At 41.9% G+C, this 13,989-nt stretch overlaps 1 protein-coding gene across 45 annotated transcripts in view; it reads left to right on the top strand.

The window, feature by feature from the left end:
- The window catches only part of clasp1a (cytoplasmic linker associated protein 1a), a 97,125-nt gene that overhangs the window by 36,763 nt on the left and 46,373 nt on the right, over positions 1-13,989 (top strand). For 44 of the 45 annotated variants that reach the window (XM_080903181.1, XM_080903220.1, XM_080903187.1 and 41 more), the window contains exons 9-12: positions 10,511-10,648; positions 10,986-11,059; positions 11,875-11,967; positions 12,086-12,231. In XM_080903181.1, the coding sequence (XP_080759307.1) occupies positions 10,511-10,648; positions 10,986-11,059; positions 11,875-11,967; positions 12,086-12,231 (451 nt within the window). Of the gene's footprint in view, positions 1-449; positions 623-10,510; positions 10,649-10,985; positions 11,060-11,874; positions 11,968-12,085; positions 12,232-13,989 lie in introns of those variants that run through there. The other variant, XM_080903207.1, reaches the window with a different exon arrangement.

Below are 13,989 nucleotides of genomic sequence, written 5' to 3'. Positions count from 1 at the left end.
CCTCGGAAGGAATAGGGAGTAGGACTTAAAAGAAATGTCAGAAATTAAATTAAGGGCAGCACACATCCCAAAACATCTCAATACTCCCACTGGTAAAATGCTGCCCCCTGGTGGTAATAGATATAGTTGCAGAGGGTAATTACGAAACGTAGCTTTACCTCTCACAAAATTGAGCTATTTCAGCAACTAAAGTGCTATATGTTACACAAGTATCGTGTTTTTACAGCTCTCTTGGTGTATCCCATCCATTTAGTGTTTCATTTATCTGTTACAGATCAGCTAAAATGACTAATTTTATGATTAAAAATATCTCAAAAGTGCAAAAATATACAATTGCTCACTCTCTAGATGGTTGACTACAGACAGATGGAAAGAGACAGGCTGTTTTTTCAGGGAAGGAGACAAGGGAGGAGGGAGCAGAGTGAGAGACTGTGGAGGGATAAATCGACAAGAGCGAGGGAGGGAGCAAAACAAAGCAGCCATTTCTGTGGCAGTACTGTGAGGTAAACAGAGAGAGAGGTGGCAGAGACTTCGGTTAGAGCTGACCGATCGGTGGAGCGATCAGCTGTGGATCTGCATTCCTGTTCTGCTCAGCAGCTTTGCACCATGACAGCTGGAGAAGGTAAGACTGGAAATGCGAGGAGCTCTCAGACCACACGCTTTGAAACACCCAAAATATTATCATCGTCTCTTTTGCTCTGTGTTTGAGTTTTTATCTTTTTATGTAATCTTTTTTTTTCTGCTGCAAACTGAGCTCTGAGCCACTTCTGTACTTTTTTGATAGCTCTGGCAATCGAGGAGGGAGTCTCCGGTTGTTTCTGCAGCAGCGTGGCGTTATAATTATAAGTGTGACTGCTGTGACGAAGCTGCAGCAGCTTTCAGCGGTCACACTGTGATTTCTCCATGCAGTGCACATGGTAGTGTCACATTTTTTTGCCTCTTGTTTGGAGAATGCCTGCTGGTGCCTGAAGCCACGAGGGACAATTTGATTTTCCTTATCCTGGAAATGGTTACACATTTCTCTATATCATTTAGATAATTTGTTACATAATCCCTTCAATTATATATTTTTGTGCGTATAATTTTTGATAAGCACACCTTCGGTTTATGGTAGGAGTATACAAGGACAAAAAAATCTTGCTTCTGCTGACGTTTCGTTATAAAAGCAGCCAGCCCCGACATGAATTTTGTTTTGCAGTTTTACATCAGCGGTTCAGTCACTGGCAGAGCAGCAGTCAGCAGCAGCTCTTTTAAGAACCAAAGTGGAACTAAAGTTATTGCAGCACTTGAATTGTATGAAGAAAGCAGGTCATCCTCACAGTGGGAGTGGTGCGTTTTTAAATAGGCGGATGCTCCAAGAAACCTGATGAAGTGGGCGAAACAGGCTTTAGGAAACATGAAGTCAGAGATTTATTTTGCTGCAGTATTTTCCACTACTGATACAGCACATGTAGAAATAAACAAGAGTCCTTTCCACTCGCTTAGTTTCTATAAATATGTTGCGCGTGTGATATGTTGGTGAATTTCTGATTAAGCAGGAACCAAATAAACATTCTGCAGGTCAACGTAAAATCAGAAACAGACCGTCAGCGCTCCTCTGACAGGAGAGATGACATCGTGTGGGGCGGTGTGAGGGCGATCCTGGTCGTGTTCCAGACCTGCTGCGATCGCTTCATGCTTCATTTCTGCTGTTGTGCTCGGCTTTCACACGGCCACAGGGGTGAGGCGAAGGTAATCTCGAGCTGCTCAGGGGTGATTTTACCTGGAAGCAGAGTAGTATGGGCCACAAAAATTAGCCAAATAAATCCAGTGCAGTTTGTTTCAAAGCTTCATTAATGCTAGCAAGCCAAATGTTGACTTTAAGACCAGCTGCAAAAAAAGGAGCGGTTCTGTGACTAATATTTAGGTTTTCATAACAGTGTGTGGGAGTAGTCTGTTTATTGTTTTGGTTCCATTTTCTTTACATTTCCTTTCTTATGTCTGATATACATTTCATGCATATAAAATGTTTTATTTTCTATAAACTACAGAGAGGAGAAAGAACTACTGAAACACAAAGGCTCACTTATGCACAGATATTAAACCTCCAAGCATCTGTGTGTTTGCTCTCAACACAAAATAAGCTGTAAGTTTGCTAATAAAAGCTGCATTTAAAACTTTAAATTGTCCCGTATCATAAATACAGCTCCATCTTTGTAACAAGCCAAATCTATTTAAAATCACTCGTAAAATCAGTGAGTTCTGACGATTTCTAATCATGTATAAACTGTTTGGAGGTCTGGTTTACCGTGGCGCATCGTTCAGATGGATAGCTTGTGTGGATATCTCGGATGTGAGCTAGAAGTTTGTATTATTTCTCCAGATCTGCGCACACTGAGGCTTCAGATCCAGGCTGTATTTATAACCACAGAGGAGAGCTGTGGGTGGGTGGGTGGGACGCCATGTCAGCTGCTCTTGAACACAATCACAGTGTTTTTGTGACTGGCTGAATTCCCAAGGCATTTTGTGTGTGTGTGTGTGTGTGTGTGTGTGTGTGTGTGTGTGTGTGTGTGTGTGTGTGTGAGCTCTCACAAGCCCCTTTCTGTGCTCTGCTGCTGTTACATAAACCCTGCAGACTCTGCAGGTTTTTGTTTCCCTCAGTGTTCAGCTGTGATGAGCAGATCTGCATCCTCAGCCTCATCATGACAGCCAGTTTAAGCATCTATTTCTTGACTGGAAAATAAACAAAACATGTTAATTCAGGTTGTAAGAGTCACAGAGTTTCTTCACTCATGTGACATCATGTCGGGGACTGTCTGTAAAATGAGAAATGACATGATTCTCTGAGCTGTGAAACCTGATTTCAAGTATAACTCCAGTGTGTGAACGAGGAGAAAGGAGAGCGCTTCATTCTAAGGAAGCTCTTTGATCGTGACACACACAGTGAAAGTGGTGCTTTGCAGAGAGCTTAACAAGCTCATTAATGTGTGTGTGTGGGTGTGTGCATGCTGTGTATTTGCTGCCATTGGCTGCTTTACTGTGTGGAGGAGGATTTGGCTTTAAAGCACCAAAGAAGTACCTTTTCTTTAAATGTCTTTGATTCGAAGAGGCCATACTGATAAAAATAGAAGGTTCAAACATACATTTTGCATGTCGACAGCTGGGAGCAAATGAGTTCACTCTTCATTGCCAACTGAGTTTATTAGCAAAATGTACAAATTTCCAGCTGTTTGCAAAAACTAGATCACAGCAGGACAGTTAAATGTTACAAGAGACGTCAACATAATCTGTTTTTAATGTTTTCGGTTGCAAAATCATTCAGCACCCCCCCTGCCAGAGGGAATTCACTGTCAGTTCACACATTTATAAATGACTGTGCAGACTTTTATAACTCCTCTGTAAATAAACTTTCACCAGAGTTTCAGCGTCTGTTGATTAAGGCCTACATTTATTATACATCTGATTATATATCAGCAAAATGACAAAGCAACTCATCACAAAGTTAAGAGATAGCTATCAAACAAGAGCCACACATACCAGTGTGTTTGCTATAGTTAGACCACTGCTGACGCAAAAGAACCAGACAACTATTCTCAGAACTATCTGAATGAAAGATGCCTTCTATTTTAGCTGAATGAGGTATTTAAACCCCTCTTGTGTAATTTTAATATTACGCACAAATAAATAATTTTGTAATAATTGTTCATCAGTACACAGCTGATGCGAGCGAGACTGTGTAAGGGGGTGGGGGGGGGGGGGGGGTGTTGGAGGACTTTATATAAAACAAAGGGAGATGCACAGAAATGAAGAGATGAGTATAAACCTCTTGAATGATGCTTTTGTCTTACTGTTGCTCTCTGCCAAGTGAATCGTGCAGACAGCCCTTCTAGTCCTGTGATTCTGGGGTTTAAACAGCGTCTTTGATGGGCACAATAAGAGGCCAGTACAGCAGTGGCCCCTCTGCTCGGGAAACAGACTCTGCTGCACTCACAATCTGTGCAAATAGTTTGTGAACAGGCTCATTTGGGGGAGCACAGACCTGAATGTGAAGCAAATCCCAAACAGTAACAAGCAAACACTGTCACTGGAAACACTGAGAGAATGTTAACCTCAAACTTTTTATGTCTTACACAGCGCTCAAAAATCTGTAAAAAAATGTTTTAGCACGACTTTGATAAGCTACAAAGCCGCACCGCTTGATGGATTGTCATAGCATTACGGCTTCCGTAGTCAGGAGCCTCGCCGAGTGATACGTACTGTTCTTCAACATAGTATTACCGTATTGTGTGTGTATAACCTCTTTTTAAGTTTTGTAGATATATTACACATGGTTATAGTTCAGGATATGTCGGCCAGTTTCCACTGGAAATGCCTTTTGGTTAAACTGTCAGCAAGGAATTTGCATAGAAAACAGCTGTTTGTTTAAGTGAAAATACATTGATGGGTTTTTTGTTTGTTTTTGTTTTTTTTGCACTAATAAAGTTGTGGAGTTGTAAAGTATTTTGTCTCACGTCAGTTATATCATTATCACAAATTTTCAAATATATATCGTGATAAATATTTTTGGCCATATTGCCCTGCCCTAGTACCCATCGGTGGTCATGGATGTCCATAAAACATATGACCAAATTTGCTTCTGCACGTTAAACTGTAGTGCTGGTAGTCCGAATCAGGTCATGAAACCTGCTCCGTTTCTGCTGATTCTACCTGCCAGTCATCATTTAAGTATTTGCTCATTGATTGTGTGAGGTCGCCACCATGTGCAAATGTTTGAGAGCCAATCCTGTGTCATGTGTCAAAGCCCAAGGTGCTGAGCAGCTTCCCACAGGTGCACACTTACTGGAATGACGTGGTTCAGGCTCTGACCTGGTTTATCTGCCTGAACAACTTCACCTAGCTCTGGCTTCTTGTTAGTCTGACTCTCTGTTGGCCTCTCTTTCCTCATTTGGCTACATGTCTGTATGTAATGTATGGATTTAGCTTCTTAATCCTGCTTTCTCATTTAAAAAAAAAAAACTGTGATAATGCAAAAAATGAAGTTAAGTGCTATCAAAAGCAAATCAGAAACCCGAGGAAAAAGTTATTAGGGAAACAAAGACTGCACAAAGTGAGTCTTAACACTGGGACAGACAGTGAGGTGGATCTTTTTCTCATCACCACAGTGGATTATAAAAGTAGGTGTTCGTTGCTCATTGGACTTGTGATCGATAATTCTCTTTGTGCTTTTTGTCTACCCTGAAAGCAGGGTGACACCAGGGGAAACAGTTTTAGTGAAACAGAGACAGACATGTGTAGCCACAGGCTCACTGAAGTAATGAGACCACTGTGTCAGACTGCCCACACCATCCTGTTGGACAGGAAGTGATAAAAAATGACAGATTTTCATTAAATAGCGCCAAAAAAAAAACCTGAACACCACAAGAGGAGTGTATGTGAGTGGCCTTTTTGAGTGTGTTTTGGGGGGGGGGGTTGTTTTTTTTTGCTGGCAGTATTTAAAAAATAAAGAGAAATAAATCAGCTGTTAATGTGAACCAAAACAATTAATTTAATGCTGATAATTGTCTTAATTTACTTCAGTATTTATTCACCTTAAAAAAGGGGGGGTCAAATGTTTTAGGATTTTTTTTTTCCTGTAATTATAATTTCATTTACTAATTATTTTTATTTAGATTATTGTCTTATGTTCATTTTTTACCTCAAATTAATTTATTCCGTGTTTATTTTTATAATTCTTAATCTGGTTTTGTTTTATATTTCCATAACTTTTCTTTCAGTCATACAAAGACAAGAATAAACAGATTTATAGGTGAACTGATCACATGTTGATTGTTGTCAGCTAAGAAATTCACAGGGACGTGAGCTCCTTCCTGCTCGGTGGTTCTAAGAAGCTCAGTTTTCTGTTCGAAATTTGACGGATCAAATCCCGTCTGTAACAAACGGGTATGAACAGAAGTCATGAGGTCTAAAATAAAATGGGACACTGTGCAAATCTCAGGAGATGGTAAACATCAGATTTCATCAGCACATAATTTGCAGGCAGAAGGTGATTTTTTTTTTTAAAATAAAAAATAAAAAATCCTCCTCTGTTGTTTTAGGAAAACATAGGAAGTCTTTATTATGATATAACACTGATCACCAGTCAGCTGTCTTATATAACACCAGCTAAACTGCTGCAGTGAGTGATGGAGACACCGCCTTGGGCCTCATGAAGATCCCTGATGGACTCTTCTGGGCTCCCTTAGGGGGTACCAAGGGACAAAAAGGTGAAGAAGAAAACCGAGCGAGCTGGTGGGATAGCAAGAGGCCCTCCCTCTGTCCTTGATTTAGAGAATTTTCCTGAGCTAAACTTTCAGTTAATCCCCTGTTCCCCTGAGCTTTTCTTCTGTTTGTATAAAAAGATCCTCGCTGTTATATAAATCTGGGCTTCATGCAGATTACTATTGCCAGCTCTGACAGCTCCACTGTGCACTGCACCCACAGTGTATCCTGACACCTAGTGGACAGAAAAGGCAGCACACCTCTCAGTCCTCAAACAACAGGATTTGCACCTTTATTTTCAGAGGGGGTTAAACAACACTAACGAGTTAATACAGTGAAATAAGAAATGAAAACTGAAATGAGAATATGTGTCTACAAAAAAAAAAAAAAAATGCAGTTAATTTGGTTAAAACACACCCATTCAGAAGGAGGTGATGTAATCGCGTTGTTACTCGCGCTGGATGTGGGGTATACCAAGTGTCCCTTTTCTTATGTGGGAGTGCACAGCATTTTTTATCCCATTGAGAAAATATCCCCTATTTTAATTATCAACATTCAACAGTCCACACTGCAGTGTTTAGCTTTTATCCAAAGAAACTGTATCACTGTGGGTCGTAGAGTGTACATTATAAGACTAGAAAATTAGAAAGATGCACTCATTACAGTTCTTCCTTTCAGGCTTATTGCATTTAGTGAGTTCAGATAAAATGCAGTATTCCTCTCCTTGACATGATTACTGCCAAACCTGCAGAATTCAAATGTGTCTGTTTTTAAGTTCTGCAAAGCAAAATTCCCGACCTGTCCCACACAAACCTGCTCTCTGTCCCTGCTTTCATTTCTTCTCTTACCCACGCTGGAAACTAACTGATACTTAAGTGAATTTAAGATGAAATAAAAACGTAATATGGATGCAGATCTTGGCCCCTTTTAAAGTCACATGATTAGTATTTTTGCTGTTTCTCCCCTGCAGATAAACTGTTGTTGTTTTCTCATGAAATGTATTTCTCACGTGTTTGGTTGCGTCTTTGCTTTGCTGTGATGATAAAACACAGAGGTGTTAAACCTGCTTTACTTTCACAGCTACAGCAGATACTTTTGATACATTTCCAGAGTACTTGTAACCAGTGTTGTGTTTTATCACAGTTGTGTAAAGATCGATGAGAAACTGAACAAACAGTTTTAGTCTGACAAAAAAACCCAAAACATTAAACTGCTGACGTCTCTCACGACCTCCGCCTGTTACAAGTGATGAAACCTTTACAGGAAGATGGAGGTGATGTCCAGAGGCTTGTGGGCTGATTGCTGCTGTCACCACTCACTTACCTTCAGATGCTCTAATGACCCGCCTCAGGCTGTGGCACACACTCTTCTGTGTGTGTGTGTGTGTGTGTGTGTGTGTGTGTGTGTGTGTGTGTGTGTGTGTGTGTGTGAGAGAACTGCTCATCTCATGTTGCATGCCGCTTTAATTGCTCCCTGGATAAATCACACACACAATCCAGCCGTTGTGTCAGCGTTGCTGGCAGCAGCTGCTCTGACAGCTGTGATCAATACTCTCATCTGTGTGGTCGGGCGCTGTGCTTTCTGCTTAGGTGTGCGAGCTGTTAGCCTTTACGAAGAGGCGAGGGGGCGAGTGTTTAGGTGATTGGCTATTGGTTTTGCTGGCCTACGGATGACGTCTGATAACTGATTACTTCCTTTAACATGGAAAAAAAATAGATGCGCTGATGAGCAGCTTGGCCACTTAATCAGACTTTCTAACAGTGGTGTGATGGATTGCAAGGATCATACCTAAAAGAGCTGTTCTAGAAACAAAAATAAATCCAAACAGATGAAAGGAGTCAGTTAGGGTGGTTCAGGCAACTGATTAGGGGGCTTTTGTCTCATGGTCTCAAGGAAAGAAAGTCCATATGGGGCCATATTTACTAACAACCCTTTTGATATTAAATTGGCCTAAAAGGTGTGTACACAGGTGTCTTTGTAGTGTCCAACATTTTGGAAAGAAAATAATGAATTTAATCACAAAGTTTAAATTCATGAATGTCTACAGCAGACACTTTACTGCAGATTTAATACGTTATGTTATGTTGTGTCTGATATGGCTGTATTGGCCTCTCTTGGGTGTGTTAATGTTATTTGGAGCAAGTGGGGCATAAGTTATCAGAGTAAGTGTATAATTGTCACGTGTAGGTCGTTGCAAAGCTCAGAGCTTTGAGCCACAGCATCACACTTTGAATCTGCCCTGTGGGTCTGCAGCCCCACGTGTTTCTGGGCCTCAATAATACAAAACGGAGCTCAACCTGCAGCATTTGTGGGACGGAGAATCCCAATATCAGGTGCACGTGGGGGTGCGTCTTTTTTTTTACAGGCAGCAAAGTAAGGGTTTACAGTAAGCTAATGGCTTTTCATTGTTTGAGAGGTTTAGCCACATAGAGATCGATCGATAGAGAATAGAGAGCGAATAGCATCTGCACGTCTTTTCTCAGCACCCACCGAGCTTCTTTGGTTGCACCTCGTGTGTGGATTGTACTGGTTATTTTACTCTAAAGTGCACACTTCCATGGACCCAGGATCACATCTTGGCTCTTTGAGACGTTGTGTTCATCATCTGTGTTCTGGGTGACGTGTCAGTTCGACTTCCAGCTCACATTGTGTTGTTTTTTTGTTTTGTTTTTCAGTCAAGTATAAAGCGGCTGGGATGAGAATTGGCTGAGCTAAGTCACAGAGCTAAGGCTGTGTTTCTCAGGGGTCTTGATCATGAGTGGGTTGAGAGTCGAGTAAGCAATTGAGAGACGGTCTGCAGTGATGAGGATGCTGTGCTGGTCTATTGTGGTGAAGAGAGAGCAGAGGGCCACAGAGAAGCTATTGATTTACTGGTGATCTACATTCCGACCCTCACCTATGGACGCGAGGTGTGGGCAGTGACAAAGGATGAGATCACCGATACAAGCAGTAGAAAGGAGCTTCCTCTGGAGAGTGTCTCTTAGAGAGGGTGAAGAACGTGGGCATACAGGAGGGGTTTGTCCTCCACATCAAAAAGCGAGGTGCTTTGGGCTACTGGCCAGGATGCCTCCAACCTCCCAGGGAAAGAAATATCTATCGGCTGGCTTATGAACACTTCAGACAAGCTGGAGGACGAGGCTGGATAAAGAAGGTCTGAGCATCTCTGATTCCCCCGAGACCTGCATTTCGATAAGCAACAGATAAAGCTTCATCATTATTGACTTCTTTTTGAGAAACTGCATTTAAACACGACAGTGTGGTCATCGTACAGGAACTGTGCTCAGTAAATACAAAATGCTTCATAACCTCAGACCCCTCCCTGTTTTTAGAGCCTTTAGTCCAACAGCATCAGCAGTGATGTTACTGTGACACATACACACACACACACACACACACACCTCAGGGAGAGGGCTGGTTTGTCTGGGAGTGTGCCGGAGCCACACACAATCCATTCGACAGAGATGCCTGAAGAAAGCGAGAGTGTGTGTTAGAGGCTGCTGCCGAGACATGCTGAGGAAGCTGATGTGCAAGAAAATCTGCCCTCGTAAGAACGATGCATTTATCTGTCCTCATTTTCATCCTCGCCGCGCTCGTCTCACCCTGCACAGCTTCCTGTCTGTCTGTTATTGCTCTGCTCTCTCTGGCTCTGTGCGTCTCATGTCTGCCAACCTGTTGCCTTTTTGTCCCTGTCATGTTTTGTATTTCTTGGTCATGATGATGATTTTCATGCAGGGAGCAGCTTGTGCGGATGAAGCTTCTATTTTATGTATCAGTTTATTATACGTGGCTCCACAAATAAAAGACAAGGCACAAACCTGATTCCTAAACAGCAAGTTAATGTCTCTAAATGTCCTCAGACAGCGGTCATGATCATGGCTGCAAACACCGCCTTTATCTCCGTGCCTCAGCTGGCGGATATCACCACCGGCTAATCCCTCGTGTGAGTGGTCACGTTGGGCAGGTGACGCCGGGGGCCATGTGTGCACTGCTGCCAAACCAGATTAGAGTCAGATGGATGGAATGATTAAAACGTGCACAGATACATACACCACCTGACAGATTGCCCGTGTTGCACTCTCCCCCCTGAGAGGTTATCCAACGCAGCAATGACTCAGGGCTGTTTAACACTTAAGAGAATGATTTCAGCCTCTGAACGATGACTGAACGGTGCTTTATTGATCCTTACGGGAAATAATTCTCACAGTCAGCCAGCCTATATTGAAAGCCTAAGTCACCTACACCCTTTCTCATTTCTTCTTCTTCTTTTTTGCAGATAAGAACTTTGAGGATGAGGACTCTGTGGACGGAGGCCGGTCCTCCTCCTCCTCCTCCAAAGCACCACCCAGTGGCAGGAGGACTGTAGTGAGCTCTGTCAGAAGACCCAGCTCAGCCACCACGCCAAAGCCCACGGGTGAGGGAGAGGTTCAAGCTCAGCTCAGTGCTGGGAATAAATAATCTGCCGCTGAAAGTCACTATTTGTTCTGATTTAATGAACAGTTATTCACATTTTAGTTTAACCCTGGGTCATAACAGTTTACCCTCAGGCAGCCGAGCTCTGTTGGCTGGCGATTCGTTATGTTTTAGAAAGAAATCTTTGTTTGACGGCAGTTTTTCGTTTGTCATAGATGTGCTTGCATTGAGAGCAGGTTGTTAATGACTGAACCAAGGCTTCTGTTCTTTGGTCAAATTCGTAGTTTAAAAGATGCTGTTGAATACCATTTAAAATGCCTTATGTATATTTTTCAAAGGTAAAGAAGCTGCTGCTGGTGCTGTTGATGAAGAGGATTTCATTAAAGCCTTTGAAGACGTGCCCTCGGTCCAGGTGAGCTGGCCACATTCTCCATATGAAACCTTGCTTTAGTATGATGGTAGTTAGATTTCCCAGAGGGTGTGGCTTTAGGAGTGTTAGAGGTAATTGGTCCACACCTGTGTGATGGTCCAAAATACTTGGTCCATCTCATGATGATAGCACAGGTTGCTATCATCATGTGGTTGGGATTCTTGGCTTTATTGAAAATACCTGAACAGCTGAATCATGAAGTGCCTTAAAACTACTTCCACATGACTTAAAGGCGTTCATGATTTCTGGATGTCATGTCAGATTGACTTTAATGAATCCACGATGTTTAATCAAAACAGACAGCATTTAAAAAACTGATATAATTCTAGCTTTATTGCTCTTGGCTGCACTGAGACAAAAGGGTGGGGTAGGAAGGCAGTTAATGCTAGCTAATTGGTTATCTGGTTATCTAGAGTAATCAGATTATTGCTTTAAAAATGTTTCAAAAGGCTCCAACAGCACAAACACCTTGCAGAGCTCCAGTTCAGGGACTCCAATTAACTGAGGTAAAGCCTCACAGGCAGTTAGCAGCTACAGCCACGCCCCCGACAATGCAAACTTTAAGCCTTGATTAAAACATTGCACCAAAACAGTCTTTGTATCAGTCTGTAAACATGTTTATTTCTGCTGTAAAGTTGGACATTTTAATAACGTGGGGACTGATTCACTGCCTGAGCCTCTAGTGGACATTAGAGGAACTGCACAGTCTGGTGATTTGGGGTCAGTCACTTTGGTGCACCATATTGAAATAAGTCCTGCTAATATTGTGGCTTCCCTTCCTGTCCCGTTGTGCACAGATCTACTCTAACAGAGAGCTCGAGGACCAGCTGACCAAGATCAGAGAAGTGCTGTCTGATGACAAACATGACTGGGAGCACCGAGTGGTTGCGGTGAGATTCTGGAAGCACATGTGTCCTCTTTAAAACACACACACACTTACATATAAAGATGATAGGTAATATATATTTGATCATGACATTTTTTTTCTCTTTTCTCATTCCTCTGTAGCTGAAGAAGGTCCGTTCCCTCATGTTGGCGGGGGCCACTGATTATGAAGGTTTCCCTCAGCAGCTTCGACTTCTTGAGGCTTCCTTCAAGCTGTCAGCTAAAGACCTGCGCTCCCAGGTGGTCCGAGAGGCCTGCATCACGCTGGGGTAAGACAAGAAGACTTTACTGACTGAGATTTTAGAAGCCTTGCAACACCCTTAACCACCTGCAACATCAACATATGTCTGGGAACAATTTTATAGAATAATTTAACATTTAAAAAAACAGATGATGAACAGATGAAATGACATGTATTCAGACAAGTGAGATTTCAACAACATCTCAGTTTTTCCACATACATCGAGTCTGTTGTTGTTATAATATGCACATGAAGATTTATTTCATGCTGTGTAAACCCATCCAGTGGGCTGACTCAGACCCTTTGGCAAGCTGGCACCTATGTAAATTGTCAACTGGCCATTAGGTATAAGTACCTGCTGTAATCAGTCACCTGCAAATTGTTTTCTGAAACGTTCACCACCAGGAAGCAGAATTATACCAGTGAGTGAGCTGCTGTTTTTCTTTTTCTTTTCCCATTTCTTTCAGAGACCTCCTTTTTGAATTCTTATTATTATTTCCCTGGTTGACTCACTGCAGCTGTTGTTTCTTCAAATTCTGTTAAAGCTGTAGTTAATTGAAGACTTTTTAAAAACAGTATTAATAATATGTACCTTAAAAAATTAAACATAGTTGTCCTTAAACCCTGGATGGCAAGAAAAAGAACTCTAAGTAAATGACAGAAAAACTGAATTAGCTTTTTTTCTTTCTCTTCTTTGAGTTGATTGGTTTTCCTGTCATAGCAGATTTTTTAAATGATCTTTTTATAATCTAAATGTGTAACAATTAATTTATTTTAATAATAAAATAATTAGTTAAATAAAATGAAAGCCTGAGGGTAATTAACAATGCTTTTATGCGTGAACATCCCTGGTTTAAGAGCGGGAGGAGACCCAGTCCCAGCTTCAGGAATCATATGTGCTCTGAGTGTCAGCCCCAGGCCCAAACAAACAAGGTTGTGTCAGGAAGTGCATCCAGCAACACAAACATCTCCCAAGTTAAACATGCGACTCCATCTGCATTGGCGACTGCATCTGAATGAGCATCTGAAAGGGTTTTTCAAAAACTTTATAAACAATTAATGCTTATTAATTTTTACAGTGTTTATTGTTATTTATGCTTTTGTATTTATTCGAGTCTTGTTTTATTGTTGTAAAACTGGTGTTTTGATCTGTTTGCCTCGATTGGAAAACACTTTGAGTTTGTAAACATGATTTGACTTTCTGGTATAACGCTGCCACCTTGTGGTAAATGATAAATGGTAAATGGCCTGTATTTGTATAGCGCTTTACTTAGTCCCTATGGACCCCAAAGTGCTTTACACTACATTCAGTCATCCACCCATTCACACACTGGTGATGGCAAGCTACATTGTAGCCACAGCTGCCCTGGGGCGCACTGACAGAGGCGAGGCTGCCGGACACTGGCGCCACCGGTAATGACCACCAGTAGGCAACGGGTGAAGTGTCTTGCCCAAGGACACAACGACCGAGACTGTCCGAGCTGGGGCTCGAACCGGCAAGCTTCCGATTACAAGACGAGCTGCCAACTCTTGAGTCACGATCGCCTCAGTGGTGACAGCTTTTATTAATGTTTGCAGAGGGGTTTTTACAAAAAACCTTAAGATCAGAATCTTTCTGCATGAGACACTGCTTAGATTTCTCTGCCTGGCTGGGCTCAATTGGTCTGATTATGTTTATGACCGCCCTGTCAGTATACCTGATAGTGAAGTGCATAGTCTAATCTTCAGATAGCTTTTTTTTTTTTCAGCTGTGAAACTGTCAGTATGACAAAACAAGAGGTTTAAG

Source organism: Rhamphochromis sp. 'chilingali', assembly GCF_963969265.1.
Source record: "Rhamphochromis sp. 'chilingali' genome assembly, chromosome: 14".
NCBI lineage: Eukaryota > Metazoa > Chordata > Actinopteri > Cichliformes > Cichlidae > Rhamphochromis > Rhamphochromis sp. 'chilingali'.
This window is presented reverse-complemented; position numbering and strand designations above follow the sequence as displayed.